The 27,900-nt window shown below is 49.4% G+C and overlaps 3 protein-coding genes across 5 annotated transcripts; 2 read left to right on the forward strand and 1 right to left on the reverse strand.

Moving 5' to 3' along the window:
* Positions 1–501: 501 nt before the first annotated feature.
* LOC138814974 (TBC1 domain family member 10B) lies at positions 502–16,165 on the forward strand. Its single transcript, XM_070004139.1, has 9 exons — positions 502–1,498; positions 6,736–6,835; positions 7,124–7,231; positions 7,330–7,436; positions 12,514–12,628; positions 12,756–12,821; positions 13,007–13,196; positions 13,803–13,957; positions 14,609–16,165. Exons 1-9 carry the CDS (start codon positions 573–575, stop codon positions 15,284–15,286), a joined length of 2,445 nt encoding a protein of 814 aa, XP_069860240.1. The 5' UTR covers positions 502–572; the 3' UTR covers positions 15,287–16,165.
* LOC138814976 (sesquipedalian-1-like) lies at positions 16,156–17,945 on the reverse strand. 2 transcript variants are annotated; one of them, XM_070004143.1, is made up of 2 exons: positions 17,804–17,945; positions 16,156–16,973 (listed from the first exon to the last, which is right to left on the reverse strand). In XM_070004143.1, exon 2 carries the CDS (start codon positions 16,947–16,949, stop codon positions 16,314–16,316), a length of 636 nt encoding a protein of 211 aa, XP_069860244.1. In that variant the 5' UTR covers positions 16,950–16,973; positions 17,804–17,945; the 3' UTR covers positions 16,156–16,313. The 2 variants fall into 2 exon arrangements, with proteins under 2 accessions (XP_069860244.1, XP_069860243.1); XM_070004142.1 differs by lacking the exon at positions 17,804–17,945 and adding an exon at positions 17,223–17,795.
* Positions 17,946–17,973: 28 nt separating this feature from the next.
* Positions 17,974–23,027, forward strand: LOC138814975 (CD2 antigen cytoplasmic tail-binding protein 2). 2 transcript variants are annotated; one of them, XM_070004141.1, is made up of 7 exons: positions 17,974–18,091; positions 18,472–18,575; positions 18,788–18,923; positions 19,136–19,293; positions 19,802–20,237; positions 20,326–20,426; positions 20,513–23,027. In XM_070004141.1, exons 2-7 carry the CDS (start codon positions 18,498–18,500, stop codon positions 20,621–20,623), a joined length of 1,020 nt encoding a protein of 339 aa, XP_069860242.1. In that variant the 5' UTR covers positions 17,974–18,091; positions 18,472–18,497; the 3' UTR covers positions 20,624–23,027. The 2 variants fall into 2 exon arrangements, with proteins under 2 accessions (XP_069860242.1, XP_069860241.1); XM_070004140.1 differs by having other exon boundaries at positions 17,976–18,091; positions 20,320–20,426.
* The last annotated feature ends 4,873 nt before the right edge of the window (positions 23,028–27,900 follow it).

Below are 27,900 nucleotides of genomic sequence, written 5' to 3' on the forward strand. Positions count from 1 at the left end.
CTGGTTTTCTACTGGTTGTTTCCTTCGTCCCACCTCCTTCCTTGGCTCACCCTCTGATTGGCCTCCTCGTCCTCCGCCTTCTCCGTTTCCTCCTTCTAGATTACCCACCCACTTCCCGCCTCCAACACCACCCACCCAGCCATCGATTGGCAGGAACCCAGTTTCCTCTCTTCTATTATTCGTCCAAGTGCTTTGACAGAGGCGGGAGAAAAAAGGGGCGCGATGGGCCGGCTCCCGCGCAGGCGTGGAACGCGCAGACGCAAGCCGCTCCGCCGCGTGTGCGCAGGCGCGACGCCGGCCACTCGCTCCAGGCAGGAGGGAGGGGGCGGCGAGAGCGCTCTGGGGGAGGGGGGCGGTGAGAGGGCACGAGCGAGACCCCGGCGCGAGGCGCCCCGCGACCCCTGCCCCGCCCCCGCGCGCCCCGCGGCCGCCGCGCGCCGCCCCGCCCCTGGCGCGCGCCGGGCCGCGCCCTTCGCCCTCTCCCCTTCCCTGCCGGGAGGCTCCGGGCGGCCTGAGGGGCGGCGCCTTCTGCGGCCTCCCCGGCCGGGGGATGTGAGGGGCGGCCGGCGGCTATGGAGACGGGCCCGGCGCCCCTGGTGGCCCCGCCGCGCCGTCATGGCGCCCCTGCGGCCCCCTCGCCGCCGCCCCGGGGTTCCCGGGCCGGGCCCATGTTGGTGGTGGCCCAGGGGCCGCCTGTGACTACGGCCACTTCGGCCCCCGTCACCCTGGTGGCCCCCGGGGAGGCGCGGCCCGCCTGGGTCCAGGGGCCGGCCCCGACCTCGGCCTCGACGGCCCCGGCCAGCACGGTGGTGGTGCTGACTCTGGAAGCTTCATCCGAAGCCCCGGAGATGCAGGTTCCCCCCGGCCCGGAGCCCCCGGTGCCCGCGCCCGCGGCCGCAGCCCCAGCGCCTCCGGCGTCAGGGGTGGACTCCCCGAAGATGGAAGAGATTCGAACCTCACCTGTCCCAGGACCAGGGACTCCCACCGGGACCCCCACCAAGACCCCTTCCAGAACAGCTCCTGGGGTTCTGGCCGGCAAACCTCCGCTTGCCCCCAAGCCGGGAACCCCAGTGGCCTCAGGAGCGACTGCACGGGGTGCAGCAGCAAAGGTGACAAGTGGACCTGGACATGGGGCTGCAACAGCAACACCAGCATCAGCAGGACAGGCTCCAGAGGACGCCTCGGGCCCTGGTCCTGGCGCTTCAGGGACGACTGAGGCTCCGGTAGCAGTCGTGACGGTGACCCCAGCTCCAGAGCCGGTGGAAAACACTCAAGACCTGGGCTCTACATCCAGCTTGGGACCTGGCATCTCGGGGCCTCGGGGGCAGGCCCCGGACACCCTGAGCTACTTGGACTCTGTAAGCCTCATGTCCGGGACCTTGGAGTCCTTGGCGGATGATGTGAGCTCCATGGGCTCAGACTCGGAGATAAACGGGCTGTCCCTGCGCAAGACGGACAAGTATGGCTTCCTAGGGGGTAGCCAGTACTCTGGAAGCCTGTAAGTAGCCACCAGGTACCCGGCAGGACCACCCCGGGAAGTGGAGGTCCAGGTGGAAGGGGGATGGTCAAATGACACACCTTGGCCAACCTCTAGCTGCCCAGCCTCCTCTGAGGATGGGGGAGAGGCGGTTGATTAATAGGAATGTGGCATCTAGAGCAGCATATTGATGGTTTCATGGCATTGGCTTGTTGGGGGGGGAATCAAGGATCAGCATCTGGTCCAAGCCTAGACCTTGTCTTTGGAGGGCTGTGTGTCCTTGAGCTAGTGGCATCCCTGTTTCTGAGCCTTAGTGTCTTCTATGAAGGGTTGAATGAAGTGATACCTAAGGTCATCTCAGCTTTTTGGTGGGGAGTTCTAGCTACAGACCTGATGATCTGGAAGGTTGGTTGGGCAGTGGGGGATTGTGGTAGGGACCTTTGGCCTCTTTAGGGACAGTCTGGCAGGGATGCAGGCATCTTCCTTCACAGCTGGAGTGATGAGGTAGAGAAATCAGCTTGATGGAGAAAAGACCCTGAAAACAGGGCTCCTCTGAGAAACAGAGGTCAGTTTTATGTCTTCACTGAAGGAAAGGGGGTGGGGAAGGCCTCTTCCCCATTTCCTCATCTCCCCAGCTGGGCTTACTCTTTCCTAGTTCCCTCCATGGGCCTGAGTCACTCCTGAGGTGGGGGAGTTACTGCTTCTGATTTCTTCCTTCCCTCAGTCTGATCCTGCTCATTGTTGTGTTCCCTTAACCTGCTGGTCAGCTCAGCTTACAGCATCGCCTGAGCTCGTTTGTGCCAGTTCCTATGCTGCAACTCACCATAAAGTAATTCTTTTCTCCGGATGAGCTCATCTGGAGGTTGTGACTAGTACTTGAACAGCTGGTTTCAATACAGTATGTCAGGTGTAGCCTAGGAGGGTTTTGTGAACACCTGGAGAAGGGATCTTCTCCCCAGTGTGGTCTGAATCATGAAGAATAAGTGTGTTTTAGACCTGACTGTATGTTGAAGTGGGGTAGGGTAAAGGATTGTGTATGGGGAATAAAAACGGTTTATAAGCTAGCAAATATCAGAAAAGTTTTGATTGAGCAACAACATTCATGGTATGTTGTAGGGAAGGTGTGCTGTAATTGAATTTTGACCCTGGTGCTTTCCCATGGCCCAGGAAGAGTTATGCTCAGTTTATAGATGGATTTGAATTAGAACAGTTGAGTGAATTGCATGACAAATGCCTCTTTCTTCAACACTAGACTGTCTTAAGGAATTTGGGTTAAATTCAAGTTCAGAGAGTCCCTCTTGCATGTGCTTGCACTGTGCTTGGGTGCTGTTTCTCTGCTTTCTAAGTTTGGGGCTCTAAAAATGTGTGTTCTCTTCTTACCTCAGAGGTAAGGCTGACTGTGGCACTAGTTACCTTGAAAGCTTTTTTGTCTTCAGGCTAAAGTCCAAGCTCTTTAGCTTGAACACAAGCTCCTTATTCTGGCCACACCAGCCTCAGTCTGATTTCTCACTACTCATTTCCAGGCACTCTGCTCTGGTTCTGCAGAACTCATTGTAATTGTTCCCCATTTATATTTAGGCCTGTACCATCCGTTAAAAATGTTCTTTCCCTTCTTTGGTAATTTAATTCTTTCTCTTTTTTTTTTCTTGTGGCTGGTCCTGGGATATGAACTCAGAGCCTAGGCGCTACCACTGAGCTTAAGGCTAGAACTCTACCACTTGAGCCACAGCTCCACTTCTGGCTTTTATTTTTTGGTAGTTAATTGGTCATAAGAGTCTCACGGACTTTCTTGCCTGGACTGGCTTCAAACTGAGATCCTCAGATCTGTCTCCTGAGCAGCTAGGATTACAGGTGTGAGCCACCCGTGTCAAGCTGCTAGGTAATTTCTACTCATTCCTTATGGTTCACATCAGATTCATTCTTCTCCAAGAAGCTTTCCCTGATACCTGACTCTCCAATTACATGACTTGTGTGCATCTTTGCATTTCCCATACTATGCTGGAACTTCTTAGACTGTGATGTTCTTGTGCATAGGAAAGGTATCTAAATCTTCCTACCACTTAGCTCCATTTCCAGCTTTTTGGAAATTAATTGTAGATAAGAGTCTCTCAGACATTTGGGTTGTCTTTGAACCTCAATCAATCCTCAGATATCAGCTTCCTGAATACCTAGGATTACTGGTATCTAGATATGAATTCTTTGTTTTGTTTGTTGGTGCTATTTGGGTTTGAACTCAGGGCCTCATGTTTCTAGGCAAGCGCTTTACCACTTGAGTCACACCTCCAGCCCTCCATGGGACTCTTTATCGCCTCCACTAAACTGTCAAAAAAAAAAAAAAAGCCAGAAGTACAGCTGTGGCTCAAGTGGTAGAGCACTGGCCTTGAGCAAAAAGAGATCAGGGACAGAACCTAGCCACTGGGTTCAAGCTCAATGACTGGCAAAAACAATAACAACAAAAACAACAACAAAAAAAAAACAGGGCTGGGAATGTGGCCTAATGGTAGAGTGCTTGCCTAGCATGCATGAGGCCCTGGGTTCGATTTCTCAGTACCACATAAACAGAAAAAGCTGGAAGTGACACTGTGGCTCAAGTGGTAGAGTGCTAACCTTGAGCAAATGAAGCTCAGGGACAGTGCCCAGGCCCTGAGTTCAAGCTCCAGAACTGGGGAAAACAAACAAACAAACCCAAAACAATAAAACAAAAAACCTAGGCACCAGTGGCTCATGTCTCTAATCCTAGCTGCTCAGGAGGTTGAGATCTAAGGGTCATGGTACAAAGCCAGCCGGGGCCAGAAAGTTATTAAGATTCATAACTCCAGTAAACTACCAAAAAACTGAAAGTGAATCTGTGGTCAAGTGGTAGAGCACTAGCCTTGAGCCAAAGAAGCTCAGGAACAGCAACCAGACCCTGAATTTAATCCCAGTACCAGCACACACATGAAAATGATATCTTTGTTAAGAAGCATAGAATTTATGCTCTGATCCTAAAACTTCTACTTAACAGTCCTTTATATAGATTTTTTTTTTTCATAGTACTCCAATTTTGTGATGACATCCCTTTTTATAGCCAAAGAAGAGACTCAGGTTATAGTTCCCAAGACTCTCTCCCTTACAAACCAGCTTATAAAGGACAGAGCTGGGACTTGAGCTTAGGTCTCCTTTCTTTCTTTCTTTCTTTCTTTCTTTCCTTTCTTTCTTTCTTTCTTTCTTTCTTTCTTTCTTTCTTTCTTTCTTTCTTTCTTTTCTTTCTTTCTTTCTTTCTTTCTTTCTTTCTTTCTTTCTTTTCTTTCTTTTCTTTCTTTCTTTCTTTCTTTCTTTCTTTCTTTCTTTCTTTCTTTCTTTCTTTCTTTCTGTCAGTCGTTGGGCTTGAGCTCGGTCTGGGCGCTGTCCCTTAGCTCTTCAGCTTAAGGCTAGCACTCTGCCACATGAGCCACAGCACCACTTCCAGTTTTCTGATGGTTTATTGGAGATAAGAGTCTCGTGGACTTTCCTGCCCAGGCTGGCTTTGAACCAAGATCCTCAGACCTCTGCCTCCCGCGTAGCTAGGATTACAGGTGTGAGCCACCGGTGCCCAGCTTAGGTCTCCTTATTTCTAAAGCCCAAACTTTCATTTCTCCTGGACTGGCTTCTACAATAACTTTCAAATTAGGGTTATAGCAAGTGTGAAGCTCTGGCAGAAGAATAGCAAACAGGGCAAGAAGAACTTCATTTGTCTAGAAATCAGGGAGATTTCAGGGAGAAGGATGGAAGAGGTACATGAAATCTCAAATTCTCAAATGGTAGAAGGGATATATATAAGATATATATATAAGATATATATAAGATATATATACAATATATATGATATATATATATATATATATATATATATATATATTTTTTTTTTTTTTTTTTGGTCAGTCGTGGGGCTTGAACTCTGGACCTGGGCACTGTCCCTCAGCTCTTCAGCTCAAGGCAAGCTCTCTACCACTTGAGCCACAGCACTACTTCTGGCTTTTTCTATTTATGTGGCACTGAGGAATCGAACGCAGGGCTTCATGTATGCCAGGCAAGCACTCTACCACTTGAGCCAAAGCAATACTTCTGGCTTTTTCTGTTTATGTGGTACTGAGGAATCAAACCCAGGGCTTCATGTATGCGAGGGAAGCACTCTACCACTAAGTCACATTCCCAGCCTCCCTGAGCTTTTTTACTCAAGGCTAGTGCTTTACCACTTTGAGCCACAGCTCTACTTCTGGTTTTTGAGTGGTTAATTAAAGATGACTCTCACAGGGACTTTTATGCCCACGCTGGCTTTGAACCTCCATCCTCAAATCTAAGCCTTCTGAATAGCTAAGATTACTGGCATAAGCCACCAGTGCCTGGCTAGAAGGGATCTTAAGAGGCTGATAGGATGAAACTCAGTTCTAAAGATACAAATACATTTGTTCTGCATTTGATTTGATAGATAATTACTATTACTTACTGAGCCCCTTGCTTTGTGTTTAGTTCATATAACTTCAGCAAGTCCCTTTGGAGGCTACTGTTATTTTCTTCACCTTATGAAAAAGAAAATTGAGGGGCTGGGAAGGTGGCTCAGTGGTAGAGTGCTTGCCTTACATGCATGAGGCCCTGGGTTCAATTCCTCAGCACCACATAAGCAGAAAAAGCCGGAAATGGCTCTGTGGCTCAGGTAGTAGAGCACTAGCCTTGAGCTGAAGAGCTGAGAAACAGTGCCCAGGCCCAGAGTTCAGGCCCTATGACCGACTTAAAAAAACAAAGAAAGAAAGCAAGCAAGAAAGAAAGAAAGAAAAAGGAAATTGAGGCCTAGAAAAAGTAAATGACTAGCCTAAGGTCACGCTGAATAAATGGTACGGCTAGGCTTTGGATCCAAGTCTTAATACAAAAAGTGGCTTTTATTTATTGTTGTTTTGTGGCACTGGGAGTTGGACCAGGGCCTTATGCATGCTAGGCAAGGGCTCTACCACTGAGCTACATCTCTAGCCAAAATGTGACTTTTAAATATTCTGTACTCATTCTTCAAGTTTGTATGTGTCTAAAGTGGGATCACTGTATAGATTCAACAGGGAAGGAAGCCCTTTGAGTGTAGCAAATAAGGCTGTGGATATGGCTATCTGGCTAGACATTGTAATGCTTGCTAGCTCACAGAATACCCAGTTTCTCATTGGAGTCTAGCAAGGTAGCAGGCACAACTTCCCCAGCAACACAGGTTTTATACTATGGCTACTTAACCCCTTCCATGCTCCCCCATCCTACAGAGAAAGTTCCATTCCTGTGGATGTGGCTCGTCAGCGGGAGCTCAAGTGGCTGGAGATGTTCAACAACTGGGATAAGTGGCTGTCACGGCGTTTCCAGAAGGTTTGAGAGGGTTATATGATGGGTTGGGCAGTGTACCAGGGTGGGGGAGGGACATTGCTCTAGGGAAGCCCAGGAAACTTGACAGTGTCCGCCTTCAGGACCATATTGGGTGTAGGTGGTACTTGGTCCCCGAGAGGAGGAGAAGCTTTAAGTAGAAGGCCAAGGACAGGTCCAGTGGAGTCAAGTCTGTCATGTAGGAAGAGTTTGAAGAAGTCTGAGGACTGCTGGGAAAGCTTGGAAGCCCTGTCAGACCTTGAAACTGTCCCCCTGGCTGCCACTCTGCTTTAGGTGAAGCTACGCTGCCGGAAGGGGATCCCCTCCTCCCTAAGAGCCAAGGCCTGGCAGTACTTATCTAATAGCAAGGAACTTCTGGATCAGAACCCCGGCAAGTTTGAGGTGCGTGCAGCTCTAGGGTATGGAGACTTGGCCCTGTCTGTGCAAAGAGCGTGTCGGCTTCCTCAGATCTTGAAATAATCCTTTCTGTCCCACTGCAGGAGTTGGAACGGGCTCCTGGGGACCCCAAGTGGCTGGATGTGATTGAGAAAGACCTGCACCGCCAGTTCCCTTTCCATGAGATGTTTGCTGCTCGAGGGGGGCATGGGTAAGGTGGACTGACTATGGGATAGTCAGTAACCATTTGTTGAGGCTAAAAACCAGTTCTTGCAAGCTGGGTGCTGGTGGCTCATGCCTATAATCCTAGTAATTCAGAAGGCTGAGATCTGAGACATTCCTGCCTGGGCAGGAATGTCTGTGAGACCCTTTTTTTTTTTTTTTTTTTTGGTTGTTCATGGGGCTTGAACTCTGGGCTTGGACGCTGTCCCTCAGCTCTTCAGCTCAAGGTGAGCTACAGCGCCACTTCCAGTTTTCTGGTGGTTTATTGGAGATGAGAGTTTCAAGGACTTGCCTGCTTGGGCTGGCTTTGAATCTCGATCCTCAGATCTCAGCCTCCTGAGTAGCTAGGATTACAAGCCACCAGCGCCAGACTAGAGACTCTTATCTCCAATTAAACACCAAAAAGCCAGAAGTGGAGCTGTCACTCAAGTTGTAGAGACTAGTCTTGAGCACAAAAGTTCAGACAGTACCTAAGCACTGAGTTCAAGCCCCAGGACTGGCACAAAAACAAAAAACAGTTCTTGCCCTGTAGGACTTGAAAAGTGATCCTTAATGGACTAAATGTCATCTTGTGTTAAAGCAGGGATCTCAGACTAAACTTGGGTTCTATGTGTGTCTCTGTCTGAGGGGGGTTTCATTGAAAAGGTTTCACTTCATATTTTCCTTTAAGTTTCAAGGTTTCTTCAAGGATAGATGGGCAATGGGGTGGGGCAGAGTTTTTCTGCCTGGGGAGTTTTGTAAACACTGTCTATCTAGGTAGTGAGCTCTACTGAGGTAGAGCTGAGACTAAAAAAGTTTGGGGCCATATCACCAATAGGTGAGCTCTTAAATACTGTGCCAAGACACTTGAGTTTTTGTTGTATAGGCTATTTCCTAAAGCTGTGAGGATACATGCGTATATTATCCCTTTAAAGTATTCAAGATGATGGTAGATGGTTAGATACGCTTTTTTGTTTTGCAGTGCTGGAGATCAAACTTGGGGCTTCGCACATAATGGGCATGTGCTATCTATGAGCTACATCTCCAGCTCTGCATGGACCGGTTTTTTAATCAATAAGTTCATCTTTTAACCAATACTGAGTACTTGTTATCTGTCAGGTAGTGTTTTAGTCATATATGAAAGCAGTGAACCAAATAAAAATCTCCTGTCCTTGTAAGTTATATTGTTTTTAAGGGAATAAGCAGTGTATCAGATTAAAAAAAGTATGTTTGTGGTTTACAGAAGAGTTGAAAGCAAGAAAGGAGAATAGATCAGATGCCAGTGGCTCATGCCTGTGATCCTAGCTACTCAGGAGGCTGAGATCTCAGGATAGCTGTTCAAAGCCAGGCTGGTAAGGGAAGTCTGTGAGACTTTTTTTTTTTTTTTTGTCCTGGTGTTAGTCCTGGTCCTGGGGCTTACACTCAAGGCCTTCTTAGCTTTGTCCCTGAGTTTTATGGGTTTTTTATTGCTTTTTTTTTTTTTTTTTTTTTTTGGGTCCGGTTGTGGTGCCTGAACTCTGGGCCTGGGCGCTGTTCCTCAGCTCTTCAGCTCAAGGCTAGCGCTCTACCACTTGAGCCACAGCGCCACTTCCAGTTTTTTCTTTTTTGCTTATGTGGTGCTGAGGAATTGAACCCAGGGCCTCATGCATGCAAGGCAAGCACTCTACCACTGAGCCACCTTCCCAGCCCTGCTTTTTTTTTTTTTTACTAGACTATCGTTCTATCACTTGAGACACACTTCCAGCTTTTTTAGTGGTTAATTGAGGTAAGAGTCTCACAGACTTTCCTGCCTGGGCTGGCTTTGAACCACGATCCTCAGATCTCAGCCTCCTGAATAGCCAGGATTACAGGTATGAAGTGGTTAATTGGAGACCCATCTCCAATTAACCAGTAAAATCCTGCAAAGTAGAGGTGTGGCTTAAGTGAAAGAGCACCAGCCTTGATCAGAAAAAGCTAAGGCAGTGCCCAGGACTTGAGTTCAAGCCCCAGTACCACCTCAAAATAAAAAGACTGTGAGTGGGGATGGGATTACAAAATGACCAGATCTGGCTTACCTTTAAAGAAGATGGCTATAGCTGCTACCTTGAGAACAGACTGTAGGGAAACAAAGGTAGCACCAGGCCAGTTAGGAGACTATTTCTGTAATTCAGAATAGGTGATGACGGATGATGACAGGAAGGTTGCTGTGGAAGAATGAGGAAATGTAGCTGGGTTCTGAAGGTAGTGTAATAGAGATCGCTACGAGATTATATGTAAAGTATGTGAGAGAAAAAGAAAAAGACGTTGTGGTGACTCATAAAGTTTTTGATCTCAGAAACTAGAAGAGGGGCTGGGAAGGTGGCTCAGTGGTAGAGCGCTTGCCTTGCATGCCTGAGGCCCTGGGTTCAATTCCTCAGCACCACATAAGCAAAAAAGAAAAAAAAAAAAAAAAAAAAAGCCGGAAGTGGCGCTGTGGCTCAAGTGGTAGAGCGCTAGCCTTGAGCTGAAGAGCTGAGGGACAGCACCCAGGCCCAGAGTTCAAGCCCCATGACCGGACCCAAAAAAAAAAAAAAACAAACAAAAACAAAAAAAAAAAAAAAAAAACAGAAACTAGAAGAAAGGAGCTATTATTTACTGATAATGATAAGGAAAACTGAGGAGAAAGTAGGCTTTGGGGCCATATCAGGAGTTCACTTTTGGAATGTTCAGTTTAAAATTATGGATGTGCCACATGCCGGTGGCTCACACCTGTAATCCCAGCTACTCAGAAGGCTGAGGTCTCAGGATCAAGGTTTGAAGCCAGCCTGAGCAGACATATCCCCTAGGCTTTTATTTCCAATTAACCAGCAAAAAGCCAGAAGTGGAGGTATGGCTCAAGTGGCAGAGCAAAAAGGGTAAGGGAGAGTGGGAGGTCCTTCCTGAGTTCAGGTTCAGTACCAGGATTAAAAAACTAAAACACGTGGTTTTTTGACGGTGTGCTGTTATTGTTTTTTTTTGTTGTTGTCTTTTTTGTGGGGACAAAAGAGAGGCATGGGAATGGAGGGGGAAGGATGAACAAATGAAGTTGTGTACTGTATTCAACATACACTCTATGAAAAATAAACTATGCAACTTATGGGCAGCGATAGGAGGGTAATGAAAATTGGAAAAAGTGGTGGCATTGTCCAAGAAGCATTGTACTCATTACCTGACTTAATGGAATTGTAGTGCCTTTGTACAACTCCTTAAAACTGTAAAACCAAGCCAAAACAAACAGAAATAGAAACAAAAGAAAGATGTCCAAGGATTGACTCTTGAAGCTCAAGTGATTTGGAAATAAGGAGATAACCAATAGAGAGTGGACTGAGATATTAGAGTTGTAGGAAGGAAACCAGGAGAGTAGTTTCTGGAAGCAAAGTGAAGGTTTCAGAGATCAGCTGCGAGAAATGTTGCTGAGAGGGCAAGTCAATCAAGCCTGGGTACTGCCTTCTGGATTTAACACTGTGGAGGTGGATAATGACTTGATAAAAGCAGTGTTGTGTGACTTCTCTAGAGAATTGTGGGGAAGGACATGAAAGAGAGCAAGTCTATATTGTGGGAGAGTTTTGCTGACTAGGTAAGGAAAGAATTGCTCTTTGCAGGGGAATAGGAGGACTACAGGAATTCTGTTTCAGTACTGGAGCTTGAACTCTGAGCTTTGCATTGTGGCTCGGCTTTTTTGTTCACGACTGGCACTTGGCCACTTAAGCCATACCACCTGATTTTGTTTTGTTTTGTTTTTGTTTTGCTGGCTAATTGGAGATAAGAGTCTCTCAGACTTTTCTGCTGGGATTTGCTTCAGGCCACAATCCTTCAAATCTCAGCCTTCTGAATAGCTAGGATTATAGGCATGAGCCACTGGTGCCTGGCTCAGGAAACATTTTTTTAGTCAAGAAGGAATTACAGCATTGGTATGATGATAGGAGTGATCCAGTCAAGAGAGAAAAAATGGCTATGTAGGAGAGATGGTGGTTGCTGGCTTGATAGTCTGTGTGGGTGAGTGAAGATGGGATCCAGAACCCAACTGGAAAGGCTGTGCTTGGCAGGGATCACAGACAGTTCACCCATAGCAACAAGGGGAAGGCAGGGACACAGATGAAGGCAGTGGGTGGATGTATTGTGGGAGCTTGTGGAAGTTACGTATTTAATATGTATTAGGTAAAATAACCAGTATATCAAACCTGTCATTTCATGGGTAATTTGCAAAGTGGAGAGAAAATATTAAGTAAATAATAGTGGGTTGTTATGCAGATAAGACATAAATGATCACACTTGAATGACTGGATTTTGGGCAAAGCTATTATAAGCAGTGTTAGGAGTATGTGTGAGACTGGAGTCAGGGAGAAGAGCAGGGAGATCATTACCTTTCTTTGGCAAGAGATGGAGAGCTGATCTGGAAATGGCTTTGGAGGAGGAGAGAGAACAGACATGAATAGAGTTCAGGATGTAGCATTGCTTAGACTTGGTGGTTAACCAAGGGGAATTGAGGAACAATCTTTTTTCTGATGTAGAGCTGAGGAGATCTAAGTCCCAGGTATGATGGACACCAGCAAGTCTCGGAGAGAAACAGTTGTAGAGCTGACTTCATTCTTTTAGTTGCAGAGACAAAGACATAGGTTTGGGGCTGTTAAGTCTTCTCAAGAGCCAGGGCCCATTGAACTTGCTGAGAGAGCTGATGAAATCCAGTGAAATAGATAAAGCAGCCCTTGCCTGGGAAAGCTCATGCCCTGGAGTGATAAAAAAACATCCAGACAGTGCTAGAGGAGGGCTAGCACTGTGGATGGTACAAGTGACCTTGGACATTTATGGGATGGTGGCAGAAGGCTGGAGAGAGTGCAAGCTTTACTGAGCAATGAGTAGGAAGTATGTGAGGCGTGTGGCCCAGGGTGGAAGGCTGGGACTTGGATGCTTTGATTGTGGGTTGAACCTCTGGTGGGCATGGCTAGGAAGCTGAATGGAGGAGCGTGGTGGTAAAGCTCTAAGGCCAATCTGTAATCAGCTAGATATAGGAAAGGTCTGGGCTGAGGTTGGTTTGGTTGGGGACAGAGAGCTCCCATTGCTGTGATTGCCATGTTCTGCAATCCCTAAAGGCAACAGGACCTGTACCGAATCCTCAAGGCCTACACCATCTACAGACCTGACGAGGGCTACTGCCAAGCCCAGGCCCCAGTGGCTGCAGTCCTGCTCATGCACATGCCAGCTGAGGTCAGCATCTGTGGTCCTGGCCTGGGGGGGTGGGGGGGGGCTCTTGGCCTGTACTTGGTGATAGGGGAGCTTCCTACTCCCTGCTTCTCAGGTTCCATCCCTCCCTCCTCATTGTTGTCCTTCTTAGCAAGCCTTTTGGTGCCTGGTGCAGATCTGCGACAAGTACCTCCCAGGTTACTACAGTGCAGGGCTGGTGAGTGTTTGGGTACCTGGGGTTGTGACTTGCTAAGGCTGCAGGGGAGGTCCTTCCCCTGCCCATCCTGGCCTTTCTATCCCTGTGTTCTCTGGACCTTTCCACTGAGGTGAGGATCAAGGTTGATTCTATCCTGAGGGCCACAGCGGACCGGGCCTTCTTCTCATGGCTCTTTCCACCTTCAGGAGGCTATTCAGCTGGATGGAGAAATCTTCTTTGCACTCCTGCGCCGGGCTTCCCCATTAGCACATCGGCACCTGCGGCGGCAGCGCATTGACCCTGTGCTCTACATGACAGAATGGTTCATGTGCATCTTTGCCCGCACCTTGCCCTGGGCTTCAGTGCTGCGTGTCTGGGACATGTTTTTCTGTGAAGGTATTTAAGTGCCATCTAGGCTATGAAGGGGCTTAGGTTCTGTGGTGACTGTCAGAGAGTTCTGCTATATTTCTGGTGGCCCATGGACAAAAGGTACTTGTTGGGCCAAGGCTTCCCTATAAGTAATCTATGGAGTAGAGAAACGGGGCTGGGTCTTGTTTTAGCCAGCCCACTTTCCTCCTAGGAATCTGAACCTATAGCAATACAACCCCTTCTTGGGGCCTCAGTTTCTTCATCTGTAAAGTTGGAAGTAGATAGGGATAAGAACTGTGAGCCCTTTTAATAATTTAAGAGAATTAAGAGCCTAATGGCTGAGATCCTGGGCTTGGAACCAGCCGCCCCCCCCCCCCCCCCCCGCCAACCTTTCTCTTTTTTTGTGTGTGCCCGTCGTGGGGCCTGAGCTCTAGAGGCCTGGGTACTATCCCTGAGCTCTTCAGCTCAAAGCTAGTGCCCTACCACTTGAACCACAGTGCCACTTCCGGCTTTTACTGCTTATGTAGTGCTGAGGAATCAAACCCAGGGCCTCATGCATGCAAGGCAAGCGCTCTACCACTGAGCCACCTTCCCAGCCCTCCTCCCCCCATTCTTTTTTCTTCTACCCTATAGGAGTCAAGATCATCTTTCGGGTGGCCCTCGTTTTGCTTCGACACACGCTGGGGTCAGTGGAGAAGCTGCGTTCCTGCCAAGGCATGTATGAAACCATGGAGCAGCTGCGCAACCTGCCTCAACAGTGCATGCAAGAGGACTTCCTGGTACATGAGGTAGGCTCTCAGCATACCCCACTGCTTTAGCCCATTCCCAGGTCCTCTGTATTCTGATTGTTTGTTTTTTGTTTTTTTGGTCCGGTCGTGGGGCCTGAACTCTAGGCCTGGGTGCTGTCCCTCAGCTCTTCAGCTCAAGGCTAGCGCTCTACCACTTGAGCCACAGCACCACTTCCAGCTTTTTTCTTGTTTATGTGGTGCTGAGGAATCAAACCCAGGGCCTCAGGCATGCAAGGCAAGCGCTCTACCACTGAGCCACCTTCCCAGACCCTATTCTGATTTTTTGAACTGGGGGAAAAAAAGATGGGCACTGATGGTTCACACCTATAATCCTAGCTACTCAAGAGGCTGAGCTTTGAAGATTGGGGATGAAAGCCAGCCTGGGCAGAAAAGTCCACAAGACTCTCCAATTAACCACCTAAAACCCAGAAATGGAGATGTGGTTCAAAGTGGTAGAGCAACAACCTTGAGCAAAAAAGCTCAGGGACAGCACCCAGACCCTGAATTCAAGCCCCATGACCACCAACAAAAAAAAAGAAAAAAAAAGGGGGTGGTGGTGATAGTAGGCTTTGTCAGGGCCTTGCACTTGTTAGGCAGGTGCTGGAACACTTGGGTCTCATCTTCCTTCTGGTACTTATTTTCTATATCTAGGTTACAAACCTCCCAGTGACAGAAGCACTGATTGAGCGAGAGAATACAACTCAGCTGAAGAAGTGGCGGGAAACCCGGGGAGAGTTGCAGTATCGGCCTTCCCGGCGACTACATGGCTCGCGGGCCATCCACGAGGAGCGCAGGCGTCAGCAGCCACCCCTGGGTCCCTCCTCCAGCCTCCTTAGCCTCCCTGGCCTCAAGAGCAGAGGCTCTCGGGCAGCTGGAGGGGCCCCCTCCCCTCCCTCTCTCCCCCGCAGAGCCAGTGCTGGGCCTGTCCCGGGGCCCGTGGTGACTGCAGAGGGACTGCACCCTTCCCTTCCCTCACCCACCGGCAACAGCACACCCCTGGGTTCCAGCAAGGAGACCCGGCGGCAAGAGAAGGAGCGGCAGAAACAGGAGAAGGAACGGGAGAAGCAAGAGAAGGAGAGGCAGAAGTGGGAAAAAGAACAAGAGAAAGAACAGCAGAAGCAGGAGAAGGAACGGCAGAAACAGGAAAAGGAGAGGGAGAAGGAGCGGCAGAAACAGGAGAAGGAGCGGGAGAAGGAGAGGCAGAAACAAGAAAAGAAGGGCCAAGGCCGGAAGCTTTCCCTGCGTCGGAAGGCAGATGGTCCCCCAGCGCCTCATGATGATGGGGACAGGTCCTCTGCAGCTGAGGCCAGGCAGGACGCTTATTTCTGACCTCTGCCTGGGGCTGGACAGCATGGCCCCCTCCATTTCCCTCAGCCAAGAACAGGCCAGGCCAGGCCTGGGATCCTCCCTCAGCCCCTTCAACAGGCTGTCCCTCCTTCTGAGGAAAGTGGCTTGATTCTCCCATTTTTTGCCAGCTGCTGGTCCCTACACAGCTAGGACAGCCACAATGCATGGGGCAGCTACATTTCCTGGGGTAGCCATGACCAAGGCTGGGGCCACTTGCCTCTGATTAGGCCCAGCTGGGATGTCTGTCTCTCCTGCCAATTCCCTCTGGGGTCCTTTCCCAGGTGCTGTCCTAACTGGCCTCTTGTCACCACAGGGGTGACTCTTGGCAGCGGCAGCAGTTTGCAGATTCTTACACACCAGTGGCTCACATTACCCACAAGGTAGAGCCAGGTTCCTTTTCCCTTCTTCAACCCTGCGCGTTTCTCCCACTGCCTTTCTGGGGGCCAACGCTCTCCTCTCCTCCCGCTACTTTTGGACATCTCTGTTGTAATTATGTACAGAGGATCAAGGTTGGCCCAGGGTGGGGTGCTCACTCTGTCCTTCGTTCTCCTTCCAGTGTTCCTAAACTTTGGTATATTTAAGGGGACATGCACTCAAATAGGAACTGTCCCCCTCTTCCCTTCCCGTACTTCTCTGGCACTCCCTCTTCATCTACCTGCTCTGTATTCTCAGGCCTCTGCTTTATCTCACCAGGACTCCTACTTTTCATCTTGTTCCCTTCCAACCCTCAAGCTCCTTTCTGAGTAAGGGTCCTCCCTTGAGTCCAGGGGATGGAACCCAGTGTTTACATTCTCTTCTGTCTCAGCCCCATCCCATGCGGCGCTTTGAGGAACCGGAAAAAGAACCTGCTGTTGTACCTGGGTTTGTCTCCTTGCCTTGTTATTTGATAGAGGAGGCTTATGGGGAAGGCCTAGGAAGGGAGGGGAAAAAACCAGGGCCTTGGTCTCTGAAAGCAGTTTGTGATCTCAACAGGTAGGTAGGTGGTAGCTCTTGGCCCTTGGTCCAACTCTCAGTCTGTCATCAACAAACACTGGTCGAACTTCTGCTCCAGCTTTGTCTGAGAGCTGCTACCTGCATTGTCATTGGCTTCCTGGAGCCCTCTAGGTACTGCCCGTAGCACCCGGATCTCCTTACCAATGCGCTCATGCAACTCCTGGAAGTGGGAGGGAGCAGCAAGAGCAGCTAGAAAGCCACTGTCTTCTGGGGGTGCGCTGGGCTCTTGGCCAGCTGCCTGGCACAGCTCCTGATACTGGGCTTCCAGGGCTGGTAGCAGTGCAGCCAGCCGCCTCCAGCTCACCCTAGCCAGTGCACACAGCCAAGCTTCTAGTTCTTCCTGGTTTTCTGCAGCTAGTTTGTAGGTCCTTCCCCTTGTGCCTTCCACCCCAGGAGTCTGGATGGTAAAGGCATAGGGTTCTGCAGCCTTAAGGTGGGGCTCCACTTGGCAGTTCTCCAACAGGATGAGGCCCAGGGGTGTGTGGTCTGCCTTGTGTTCGAGGTAGAAGAGGAGGTTTCCCCGGAGGACAAACCAACGCCGCTGATAGCTGGTGTTTCTAGTCCCCTTCTTTAGCAAGATGCCCTCCTGGTCCGGGGCCTGTGTTCTATGCCCATGGAAGAGACTGAGCACAGACTTGCGGTGCAATTTCATGATGATCCAGTGTTGGAGAAAGCCCTGGAAAAGAGTGGTCTGTTGCTTTGGAGAATCCTCCATGCTGCCCTCTCCCAGCTCACCCATGCAATCCTGGCCTACAGGGTTTAAGATCGGATGGTCCCCAGGTCTCCCCCTCACTTCCTAATCCTGCCAATACTTGGGCCACATTTCATCACCACCTAGGTGATGCTGGGTCCTCTTGGCTAAGCAGTGGGCTTCATCCTGCAGCTATGGTTAGGAGAGGTATTGTTGCCCTTTTTCCAAGCCTACCTGAGAGCAGGATGCAAGGGGCTTCTGGCCTAGGCTCAAGGCACCGGTGTCAATGCCACCTCACCTATGATGGCTTTCCTACCCCTGAAACCAGGAACTGGCCCGTGGAATGGACGCGGGGCAAATGATTTCCTCTGGGTCCTAAAGGAAGCTAGGTTCATAAAGTGCCCTATGTGCCACAGGGCATTCTCTTAGGGAAAGAACAAGCAAGGTCTCATCTCAGGGAGGGCTGACAACTTCAAGCGGGTGTGTGTGTGTGTGTTTTGTAAAGGGTCTGGCTCTGTAACCTGGGCTGGCTTCGAACTTGCCATCCTTTCTCAACCTCACGGGTAGCAGGGTTGCCCACGGGCAGCAGCACTACGCCTGGCTCTCAAGGCGAGATTTCTAGTGAAATGGCATTGGACGTCGGCTCTGGAAGAAGCGCGACTCGAACCCTTCCTGGAAAAGGAAACGGGCAGGATGCCACCGGCCCTGCCCAGACTGCTCTCCATCCTAACCCTGGACACCCCCTAAATGGATGCTCTCCACGTCCTCGCCAGAGCCTCTGCGGCTGTCAGGGAATCGAAGTGACTTCCGGCCACCTGCGTGCGGGTCTAGGTGTAGATCGGCCCGCCCTTCCCATCCTCTGGAGGCTTCCGTCACTTCTGGCTGGGGAGAGGCGGGAGGGCGGGCAGCTGCCCCGCCTCAGCCCCGCCTCTGCGCACTTCCGCCCGCTCTCGCAGTTAGCCCTCCGGCTCGAATGAAGCCACTTCCGGTCTCCTTTGGCGCCTTCCTCCATCCTCTTCCGGGTTATGGCGGCCTGGTGCCCCGGATGTAGCCTTGGAGAAAGCATCTTTCCTTTCTTCTTCCACCTCCCCGTGGGATCCCAGGTGAGCGCGGGCAGTTGGGACTACCTGAGTGCCCGTGGCTCTGCTGCTGGTGTGATGTGTAACAGTCCGGGACGCTGGGGGAGTCACCACGTGGATGGGAGTCGGCGTGGGGAGAAGCGGAGCGGCTGGGGCGCCGGGTCCCGGGTCCACCCGGGCCTGGAGGGTCCGGGAGTGGGGGAGGGGGCGTGTCAGCCTGTCAGGACTCGGCAAGCCCGACTCCCTTCTTCAGGGAGGATCACAGGCCCAGCGATTCTCTCAGTGCTCCCTTCCCGAGCTAGGCCTGTCTCTTCACCAGGAGCAATGCTTGTCCCGGGGGCCCTCTCGCGGTCAGTCCCTTCCTTATCTAGTTTCCTTACTCTGCATCCTTTTCCTGGACTCAGCTTGAAGAAATCCCCCTCTGCCAGTCATGCCAAAGAGGAAAGTGACTTTCCAAGGTGTGGGAGATGAGGACGATGAGAATGAAAACAGTGCTCCCAAGAAGAAGGTGAAGTGATCTACGTTGCCTTCGGGGGAGTAAAGCGTACGGGGGCGGGACTCCAAGCCTGAATGAAGAGGAGGAAAGGGGTTGTGTATCATAGAGTTTCCCTGCATTCTCTGAGTACTGGGTCTGAATGGTTTTCAGTTTGGGTCCAGATGTTGGGCTGTTTGGGAAGTCATCAGTAATCTGCCTGTCTCACTGCTGGTTCTTACTGACAGCTGGTGGACCCTGTGGTTGGGGCAGGGGGCCCTGGGAGCCGCTTCAAAGGCAAACACTCTTTGGACAGCGATGAGGAGGATGATGATGATGAGGGGTCCAGAAAATATGACATCCTGGCCTCGGAAGATGTAGAAGGTGAGTTATATACAAGAACTGAGGGCTGGGAAGTAGCTCAGTGGCAAAGCACTTGACTAGCAAGTGAAATGTCCTGGGTTCGATCCCCAGTACCAAAATAAATTTAAAAAAAAAGTAAACATGGACTCTGCTAGAAGGAAAGGTCAGGGGCCTGTCTCTGTCTTACATACCTAGCGTAGGGTAACCTTTTTTTTTTCTTCTTTTCTATACAGGTCAGGAAGCAGCCACACTCCCCAGTGAAGGAGGTGTACGGATTACACCCTTCAACCTGCAAGAAGAGATGGAAGAAGGCCATTTCGATGCTGATGGCAACTACTTCCTGAACCGGGATGCTCAGATCCGAGACAGCTGGCTGGACAACATTGACTGGGTGTGGCTCAGGGGCTGGCATAACTGAGGCCTGGGGATGGCAAGTACTGGGCCTGGGCCCCAGTGGAGGTTTATAGGAATTTGGGGGGGGGGTTAGTCATGTCCCTGAGGTTTTTCACTCAAGGCTAGTGTTTTCTGGTGGCTAATTGGAAATAAGAGTCTCACAGACTTTTTTTCCCTAAACCATGATCTCCTGATCTCAGCCTCCTGTGTAAACTAGGATTATAGCCATAAGCTACCAGAGCTTGGCTTGAATTTTTTTTTCTTTTGTGCCAGTCCTGGGGCTTGACCAGTCCTGGGTGCTGACCCTGAGCTTTTTTGTTCAGGGCTAGTGCTCTACCCCTTGAGCCACAGCTCTACTTTTGACTTTCTGTGGTTAATTGAAGGTGAGAGTCCCACAGACTTTCTTTCTTGGGCTGACTTCAAGCTGAGATCCTTAGATCTTTTAGGATTACAGGTATGAACCACCTGCACCCAGCAGGAAATAATTCTTTATCTTTCCTTTATAGGTGAAGATCAAGGAGCGGCCACCTGATCAGCGACAAGCCTCAGACTCAGAGGATGAGGACAGTGTGGGCCAGACACCAATGAGTGCCCAAGCCCTCCTAGAGGGACTTTTAGAGCTGCTGTTGCCAAGGGAGACAGTAGCGGGGGCACTGAGGCGTCTGGGGGCCAGAGGAGGCAGCAAAGGAGGCAGCAAGGGGACAGGGAGGCCTAGCTCCCCCCAACGCCTTGACCGGCTCTCCGGGTTGGCTGACCAGATGGTGGCCCGAGGCAACCTGGGTGTATACCAGGAAACTAGGGAACGGTTGGCTATGCGGCTAAAGGGGTTAGGGTGCCGGACCCAGGGAGCCCCTGACCCCACCCCTCCACCCTCCCTGGACATGTTCGCTGAGGAAGTGGCTGAGGGGGAGCTGGAGACCCCAACCCCTGCCCAGAAAGAAGGTGAGCTTGGAGGGCCAAAGAGGGGTACTGTGGGGAGAAGGCAGGGTACTGGAGGCCCAAATGGCTTTGCCTCTTGTTTTAGAAACAGAGTCGTCAGGAGATGGTCTGGTGGATGTAATGTGGGAATATAAATGGGAGAACACAGGGGATGCTGAGCTCTATGGGCCCTTTACAAGTGCGCAGATGCAGGTAAGCCCCTGTCTATATCCTTTGGCCTTGTCCCTCCCTCCCCTGACTCCTGTCGTTCTTCTCAATTCTGTTCTCTCTTCCTGCAGACGTGGGTGAGCGAAGGCTACTTCCCCGACGGTGTTTATTGCCGGAAGCTGGACCCCCCTGGTGGTCAGTTCTACAACTCCAAACGCATTGACTTTGATCTCTACACTTGAGCCTATTGAGAGCCCAGTTGAGTGGCCCCCTTCTTTTCCGGACATGGTGGAGGAGGCCCCGGCGACCTCAGCAGTTAGGATATTGGAGGCCACTTTTCAATCAGTTTTCCTTTCCCTTAAATCCTTGGCTGCACAGATGGCCAAAAGCCAGGGGTGTATGCCATAGCTCCTCTGGCCTTGCCTAAGTCCTTGAGTGTTTCCTCCATGAAGTTCCTCCTTGGCAGTTTCTCTCTGATTTCTTGGACCACCTCACCTTTGTGGACCCCCATTAGTAGCAGAGTTCAAGCCCATCAGGTGTCTTGAGGTCCCCTTTCCCAAACTGCTCATTGTGTAGAAATCCTTTCACTCGCACCCTTCTCCAGTCTTCTCTGGAGTTCTTGTTCTGTTCCTCTTGAGTCTTTGACTTTTGGGACTTCAGGTTCTCTGTCTGTTTGACCCCCAGGGATAGAGGTCCCAAGTGGAGATTTAAGGCCTGGAAGGGCTAGGCTATCTGGACGACTTTAGGACTCTGTTGAGGGCAAGCAGGAGCATGGTACACACTGGCTCCCACCTTCTCAAGCTCCGTAGACGTCAGCCAAAAGCGCTGTGAGCCTGAGACTGAGCTGACTCTTCCCTAATCTGGCTTCTCTTTCTCCCGTGGCAGTTTCCACGCCTCTTAAGTGAAGTGCAAACCGTGATGGTACATGAAAGGCCCTTCAAGGCCATCGGGGCTAGCCATGCATTGCACAGGCACAGAGAGGGGGCAGGAACTCGCTAGAGATCACACAGTGATTCCATGGGCTCAGACCCAGTGGGCATGTTTTTCCAGACTTTGCTTGGCCACAAAGTCTTTTCTGCTTGACCTTGTAACCTCCATTCCCAAGCCCTGCTTGTGACTACTACTGGGCTAATGTCTGGAGGAAACAGGTGATTGGGCTGGTCTGCTGCCAGGAACTCTTGAGTCTGGTTGAGGAGGCAGGGAAGACAGGTGTAATTTTATTGCCTGGACTAACACGTTCTTCCCCAACCAGTATTGCCTTATACCCCACCTAATTTGTACCAAGTTAGATTGATTATTCTGCTGTGTCCCTGTGGCTGAACCAAGTGGCTGTACGGGACTGAGGGAGCTGGCTGGTGCCCAGGTGATAATGGCTCTTAGAAGCTCTCCAAGTGTTGCTAGTATGCCATCAGCTGAAAACCCCTGAGCAGCCTCACTCCTGTGACTCGGGCACTCCTGAAGAGAGAAGACACCTTCTTGACCTTTCTGGGGTAACAGCTGATCTTGTGTGGCTTTTGTGGAGACGGTTAGTTGCAGGAGATCTGTGTACCAGAGTTAAGAGGCTACCCAGGAGTCCCAGAGGAGCAGGGACCAGCCTAGAAACAAGGAGAGTCAGGGAGGGAGGGGCGGTTTGAGGCTGAGTGGGGTCTCGATACTCTTGTGAGGCCTTCATCTTCTATATTTAGGTCCTTTCAGTGCCAGCCTATGCCAGAGTTTGACTCCCAAGAAGCCATCTTTGTTGTCAGACCTGACTGTTAGTAAGAAAGAAAATCCTTCCAGATAAAATCGGAAAGTGTCTTTGATTAAAAGATACCTTGGTTCCAGAAGTGTTTAGAAATGAAAAGAAATACAGCGGTCACCTTTGTAGCCCCAATGACTATTCCCCCTCTCCTCAAATAGTGGAGATTGAATCCAGGGCTTTGCACTTAAGCCACACAACCCCCTGCCACCCCTCCCCTTCTCCAGTCCTTTTATTTGTGCTTTTTTGTTTTTGAGATTAAAGTCTTACTAAATCCGCCTGGGCAGGAACTTGGGATCTCCCCCCCTTCTACTTGCTGAGTAGCTAGCTGGGATCGCCAGTGTACACCACCAATCCAGGCTGTTTTGGGAAGTGGGGAGTGTCCGTGTTTGATGGTGGATGGCTGCCTAGGATTCCTGCTCCTGGTGTCCAGCAGCAACTACAGACTCCACCTGTTCAAGGCTTGACTTCATCTCACAGCTTCTCCAATGGCACTGGGGGGTGGCCAGAATCATGGTTCACAAAAATACCCACGTGCCGAGCTCCAGGCCTGTGAATATTACCTTCATGGTATAAGAGAACTTGCAGACAAACGATAGTGAGTTTTGAGATTATTTGGGGTGACTGAAGTGGGACCAGGGTCTTCTCAGTGGTCCTTATGAGTGAAAGAGATCAAGTTGAGAGGCCCCCAGCAAGAAAGAAAGGGGAGGACATTGCTCTGCCAGCTGTGAAGATGGAGGAAAGGGCTGTATGCCAAGGTGTCCTAGAGAAGCTGGGGAAGGCAAAAAGTACACTTTTTTTTTTGCCCCAGTCCTTCAAGAGCGTAGCCCCTTGAGAAGGCTGGTCCAGTGAAACCATCTTGGACTTCTCAAGAATAGTAAGATAATAAACTTGTGTTGTTTAAAGCGGCTAAGTTTGTGGTCATTTGATACAGCCCCAGTGTGTAGTAAATCCACATCTGGCCAGCTGAGTGCCTCCCCCGGGGGCCACTGTGGTCATAGGCTCTCCCTGTGCTCAAGCCGTTTCCGCCTATGACTGGGCTTACCTTTTGCCAATCTTCTAGATTTGCAGAAAATTTAGAATACTCTAAATTCACTTAATTTCCTCTGTTAACATCTTAAAATAACATGTTTGCCACAACTGACAATTCTAACGTTGCTACTATTTTTTTCCAGTCCCAGGAAAGGGTGGAGTCAAACTTGAAGGCTCACAAATTCTGAACAAACCCTCTACTACTGAATTGTCCTCAGCCCAACATTACTGTGGGGTTTTTGTTTGTTTTGTTTTTTGGTGTTGGTCGAGGAGTTTGAACTCAGGGCACTGTCCCTGAGCTTTTGTGCTCAAGGATAATGCTTTGAGCTATAGTTCTGACTTTTTTGGGGGAGTGGGGGTGATTAATTGGAGTTTCACAGCCTTTTCCTGCCCTGACTGGCTTCAAACCACAGTCCTCAAATTTCAGCCTCCTTAGTAGGATTACAGATGTGAGCCACTGGAGCCCAGTCCAGCATTACTGTTTAAAACAGCTTTATTGAGATGTACTCCACCCATTTAAAGGACACAGACATGTACCCCCACACCTAACTAGACTCTAGACTTTAAGAAATATTCAGAGTGAGCCAGGCACCTTTGGCTCATACTCAAGAGGCTGAGATCTGAGGAGCTTGGTTCAAAGCCAGCCCAAGCAGGAAAGGCCATGAGACTTACTGTCAATTAACCACCAAAAAATACTCGGATATTGAGTGTGGCTCAAATGGTAGAGCACTATCCTTGAGTAAAAAATGGACAGTGCCCAGCTGTAAAACAAAGTACACATTTTATTGCCTTTTAGTGTAATCGTAGAGCGAAAACCACAATATAATTTTAGAACTTTGTACCATAAAAGAAACCTTGAGGCTGGGCACCGGTGGCTCACGCCTGTAATCCTAGCTACTCAGGAGGCTGAGATCTGAGGATCGAGGTTCAAAGCCAGCCCGGGCAGGAAAGTCCGTGAGAATTTATCTCTAATAAGCCACTAGAAAACCAGAAGTGGTGCTGTGGCTCAAGTGGTAGAGCGCTCACCTTGAGCTAAAGAGTACAGGGACAATACCTAGGCCCAGAGTTCAAGCCCCATGACTGACGGGAAAAAAAAAGCCTCAGTACCAACACACACACACACAAAACCCCACAAATGATGACATAATAGAACCAGCATTAGTCCTCTTCACCCTCAAAGTGAGCTCACCACACTTACGACTTTAAACCACACCCAAGTGTTGATTTCTCCCCAATTTCATCTTCAGCATAGACCTTTTTTGTAAGCTTAAAAACTGGCATCTTTGCATTGTTTTAGTGGGCATACCAAACAGCATGTCCCCAAATGCACTCTTTTTTTTTTTCTTTTTTTTTGGGGGGGGTCCGGTAGTGGGGCCTGAACTCTGGGCTTGGGCGCTATCCCTCAGCTCTTCAGCTCAAGGCTAGTGCTCTACCACTTGAGCCACAGCACCACTTCCGGCTTTTTTCTTTTTGCTTATGTGGTGCTGAGGAACCGAACCCAGGGCCTCAGGCATGCAAGGCAAGCGCTCAACCACTGAGCCATCTTCCCAGCCCTCCAAATGTACTCTTACATACACCCTGCAACCCGCAGCCCTCCCCTATCAGCTGGAGTCAGAGTAGATAGATAAGGAGACAGAGAAGTTAAAATGAGTAATTATTAAAGGGGCCAGACTCTCACATTAAAACTGAGAAATAGAAACTAAAAAACAACCAGTTACAATGCAGAGGCTATCTGTGTCTGCCTTCGTTGAGACCCTAAGAAGCTGCAAACTTCTTAATGGAAAGAGAAAATTGGGCCTAGCACCAGTAGCTCATGCCTATAATCCTAGCTACTCACAAGGCTGAGATCTGAAGATCCCAGTTCAAAGCCATTCCAGCCACGTAAATACCTGAGGGCTCTCATCTCCAATTAACCAGCAAAAAGCCTGAAGTGGAAGTGTGGCCCAAGGTGGTAGAGCGTCAGCCAAGTAAGAACAAGAGGCCCTAAGTTCAAACCCTAGTACTGGTACCAAACAAAGAATTTGAAGGCAAATCTGGCTAAGGAAAGTCTCCAAATCACCTGTTGTCCCTGTGTTTTGAGTAGTTCTCACCCACCGTTCCAACCCAAGCAAGTGTCTTTTTGTTGTTGTTGTTGTCGGTGGTGGGGCTTGAACTCTGGGCCTGGGTACTGTCCCTGAGCTCTTCAGCTCAAGGCTGAAGGCTCAAGGTTCTACCACTTGAGCCACAGCACCACTTCCGTTTTTCTGGTGGTTAATTGAAGATAAGAGTCTCACAGACTTCCTTGCCCTGGCTGGCTTTGAACCATTGTCCCTCAGATCTTAGTTTCTTGAGTAGCTAGGATTACAGGCATGAGCCACTGATACCTGGCCCTACCTTATTTTGTTACACTAAAATAAATCTCTAATAAAACTTTCAGCTGTGAGACTTGTGACACCTTGAAATGCTTTTTTAAAATTAATGTGTGAATCTCTCTCAAGGGTGGTGGATTTTACATGAAACCTGGGAAGCTAAGTGAGCCCCTTATCTATCTTCTGGTGATCAGAACTATCTATTGGTGCAGTTGGTCTTGCCAAAATCCTGCCTCTATCCTGTCTCTTGCAGCCTCTGATTCAATCTGCCAAGAAACCCTGTTGGTTTCACATTTAAAAGATACTCTGGGGGCTGGGAAGATGGCTCAGTGGTAGAGTGCTTGCATTGCATGCATGAGGCCCTGGGTTCGATTCCTCAGCATCATATAAGCAGAAAAAGCCAGAAGGGGTGCTATGGCTCAAGTGGTAGAGCACTAGCCTAGCTGTGAGCTGAGAGCTGAGGGACAGTGCCGAGGCCCAGAGTTCAGACCCCATGACTGACCAAAAACAAAAAGAAAGAAAGAAACATTCTGCTTCTGATCACTTCTCTCCACAGCTCTTATCAGCCTGATCTAGGTCATCTGTTACCTGGACCATGGCAGGAACCTTCTCCCAGGTCTCCTGTTTCTACCTTTGTCTCTGTGGGTCCTTTTCCAAGTCATTGTCCTCCAATAGCTCCCCATTAACTCAGAGTAAAATTCCATCTGATGGGGCTGGGAAGGTGGCTCAGTGGTAGAGTGCTTGCCTTGCATGCTTGAGGCCCTGGGTTCGATTCCTCAGCACCACATAAGCAAAAAGAAAAAAGCCGGAAGTGGCGCTGTGGCTCAAGTGGTAGAGCGCTAGACTTGAGCTGAAGAGCTGAGGGACAGCGCCCAGGTCCAGAGGTCAGGCCCCACGACAGGACCCAAAAAAAAAAAAAAAAATTTCCATCTGATGACCCAAAGTCTGGCCTCATGTCTTCTTGGTTCCTCCTCCTGGTATATTTGTTTATAGAGTCTGTCTCCCTCAGGAGAAGGTCAGTCACCTCCCGGAGGACAGCTGTTCCTGAACACAGGTCCAAAGCTCATCCTATGGAAAAAAACAATGAGAAGAGCATTTGAGAGAAAGGAAGACTGTATTCAGTGGCCAAAGAATGGAGAAAAAGGAGTTTTGCTCACAATCCAACTTTTGATGTTGCTGAGGAGTCACAGACAGAGAATAGAGATAATAAGGGAGAGCTACGCTAATAGAGTGGAAGGATAGGCATTTTCTTTTTTGAATAATCAGGAAGCTTCCATGAACCAGGATGCCACCTCTTTCCACATCTTTCCTCACCATTGGGTTTTGGGTCATTGTGACTGATGTCTTAACCTTGATGGGGAAAGAGAGAGATTAGGCAATTCTAGGTCAAGTTAACACTGTATTATATAGCTTCAGACAAAACATTTCAGTGATCAACATGTTGACGTGCAGAGCTGAGTAGCATCTCACCCAAAGTTAAGGCAGGAAAGGGGACAAGACCCAATATGAAGGTAAAGATGTCAACTCTCTCATTCTTCCTCCAGTCACCCTCCGATGTCCTCAAAGTCCAAATGAGGAGTTGATGTTCCCAAGAAAAGCAGCCTTTGAGTGCCTGAAAAGTAATCCAAGCAACTATTATCACCACAAACCTATCAGAAGAATTATCTACAGCAAAGCTAGTGGAGGATTTAATAATATATCGTCACCCAGCTCTATGACGTCCAAAAGGAGTAGGATTTTGAGGTCAACAGAGCATGTGAAGTTAGAGGATTCACTTAGGGTTTTCCTGAGAACAACAAGACTTCATTTGGTTCTATTTTTTTTTTTTTTTTGGCCAGTCCTGGAGCCTTTTTGTGTTCATAGTGCTTTACCTCTTGAGCCACAGTGCCACTTCCAGCCTTTTCTGAATAGTTTATTGGAGATAAGTTTCACTGACTTTCCTGTCCACGCCAGCTTTGAACTGTGATCCTCAGATCTCAGCCTCCTGAGTAGCTAGGATTACAGGCATGAGCCACCGGCGCCCAGCTATGCCACATTCTTAAGCCAGACTGAAGGTTGGTGTTCAGCAAATACTTGTGCAATAATAAAGAAATTGAATATGAGGAAGAGCGATACTACAGGGGGCTACATTGCTGAGAAGTGTTAGCTAACTTAAGGGCAGTCTGATCCCAGGGTTTCCATAAGCCATTATATCATAATGATATAATGATCATTATGACATCTGTCAGTCAGCATGACTGGCATCTGTCAGCATGACGTATGCTCTCAAATACAAATTAACTGCCAGGAACACAGTTCTCTAAGGAACTGCTGTTTCTTCCCTTTTGACTAAGAGAAGTCATATAAATTTTCCCTTTTGGGGCCAGCTCTGAGAAGCTGAAAATCAAATGTAGAGCTGGCC

Source organism: Dipodomys merriami, unplaced genomic scaffold (genome assembly GCF_024711535.1).
Source record: "Dipodomys merriami isolate MVZ:Mamm:240054 unplaced genomic scaffold, mDipMer1.0.p SCAF_62, whole genome shotgun sequence".
Lineage (NCBI taxonomy): Eukaryota > Metazoa > Chordata > Mammalia > Rodentia > Heteromyidae > Dipodomys > Dipodomys merriami.

What these genes read in the sequence shown, in the direction of transcription:
- LOC138814974 (XM_070004139.1), top strand. Translation starts at nt 573, where the DNA reads ATGGAGACGGGCCCGGCGCCCCTGGTGGCCCCGCCGCGCCGTCATGGC. An exon ending in TCATGCACATGCCAGCTGAG is followed by an intron (nt 12,629 to 12,755) that starts GTCAGCATCTGT and finishes TGTCCTTCTTAG; the next exon opens with CAAGCCTTTTGGTGCCTGGT. An exon ending in AGGACTTCCTGGTACATGAG is followed by an intron (nt 13,958 to 14,608) that starts GTAGGCTCTCAG and finishes TTCTATATCTAG; the next exon opens with GTTACAAACCTCCCAGTGAC.
- LOC138814976 (XM_070004143.1), bottom strand. Translation starts at nt 16,949, where the DNA reads ATGAAATTGCACCGCAAGTCTGTGCTCAGTCTCTTCCATGGGCATAGA.
- LOC138814975 (XM_070004140.1), top strand. Translation starts at nt 18,498, where the DNA reads ATGCCAAAGAGGAAAGTGACTTTCCAAGGTGTGGGAGATGAGGACGAT. An exon ending in ACAGTGCTCCCAAGAAGAAG is followed by an intron (nt 18,576 to 18,787) that starts GTGAAGTGATCT and finishes TCTTACTGACAG; the next exon opens with CTGGTGGACCCTGTGGTTGG. An exon ending in GGCCTCGGAAGATGTAGAAG is followed by an intron (nt 18,924 to 19,135) that starts GTGAGTTATATA and finishes TTTTCTATACAG; the next exon opens with GTCAGGAAGCAGCCACACTC.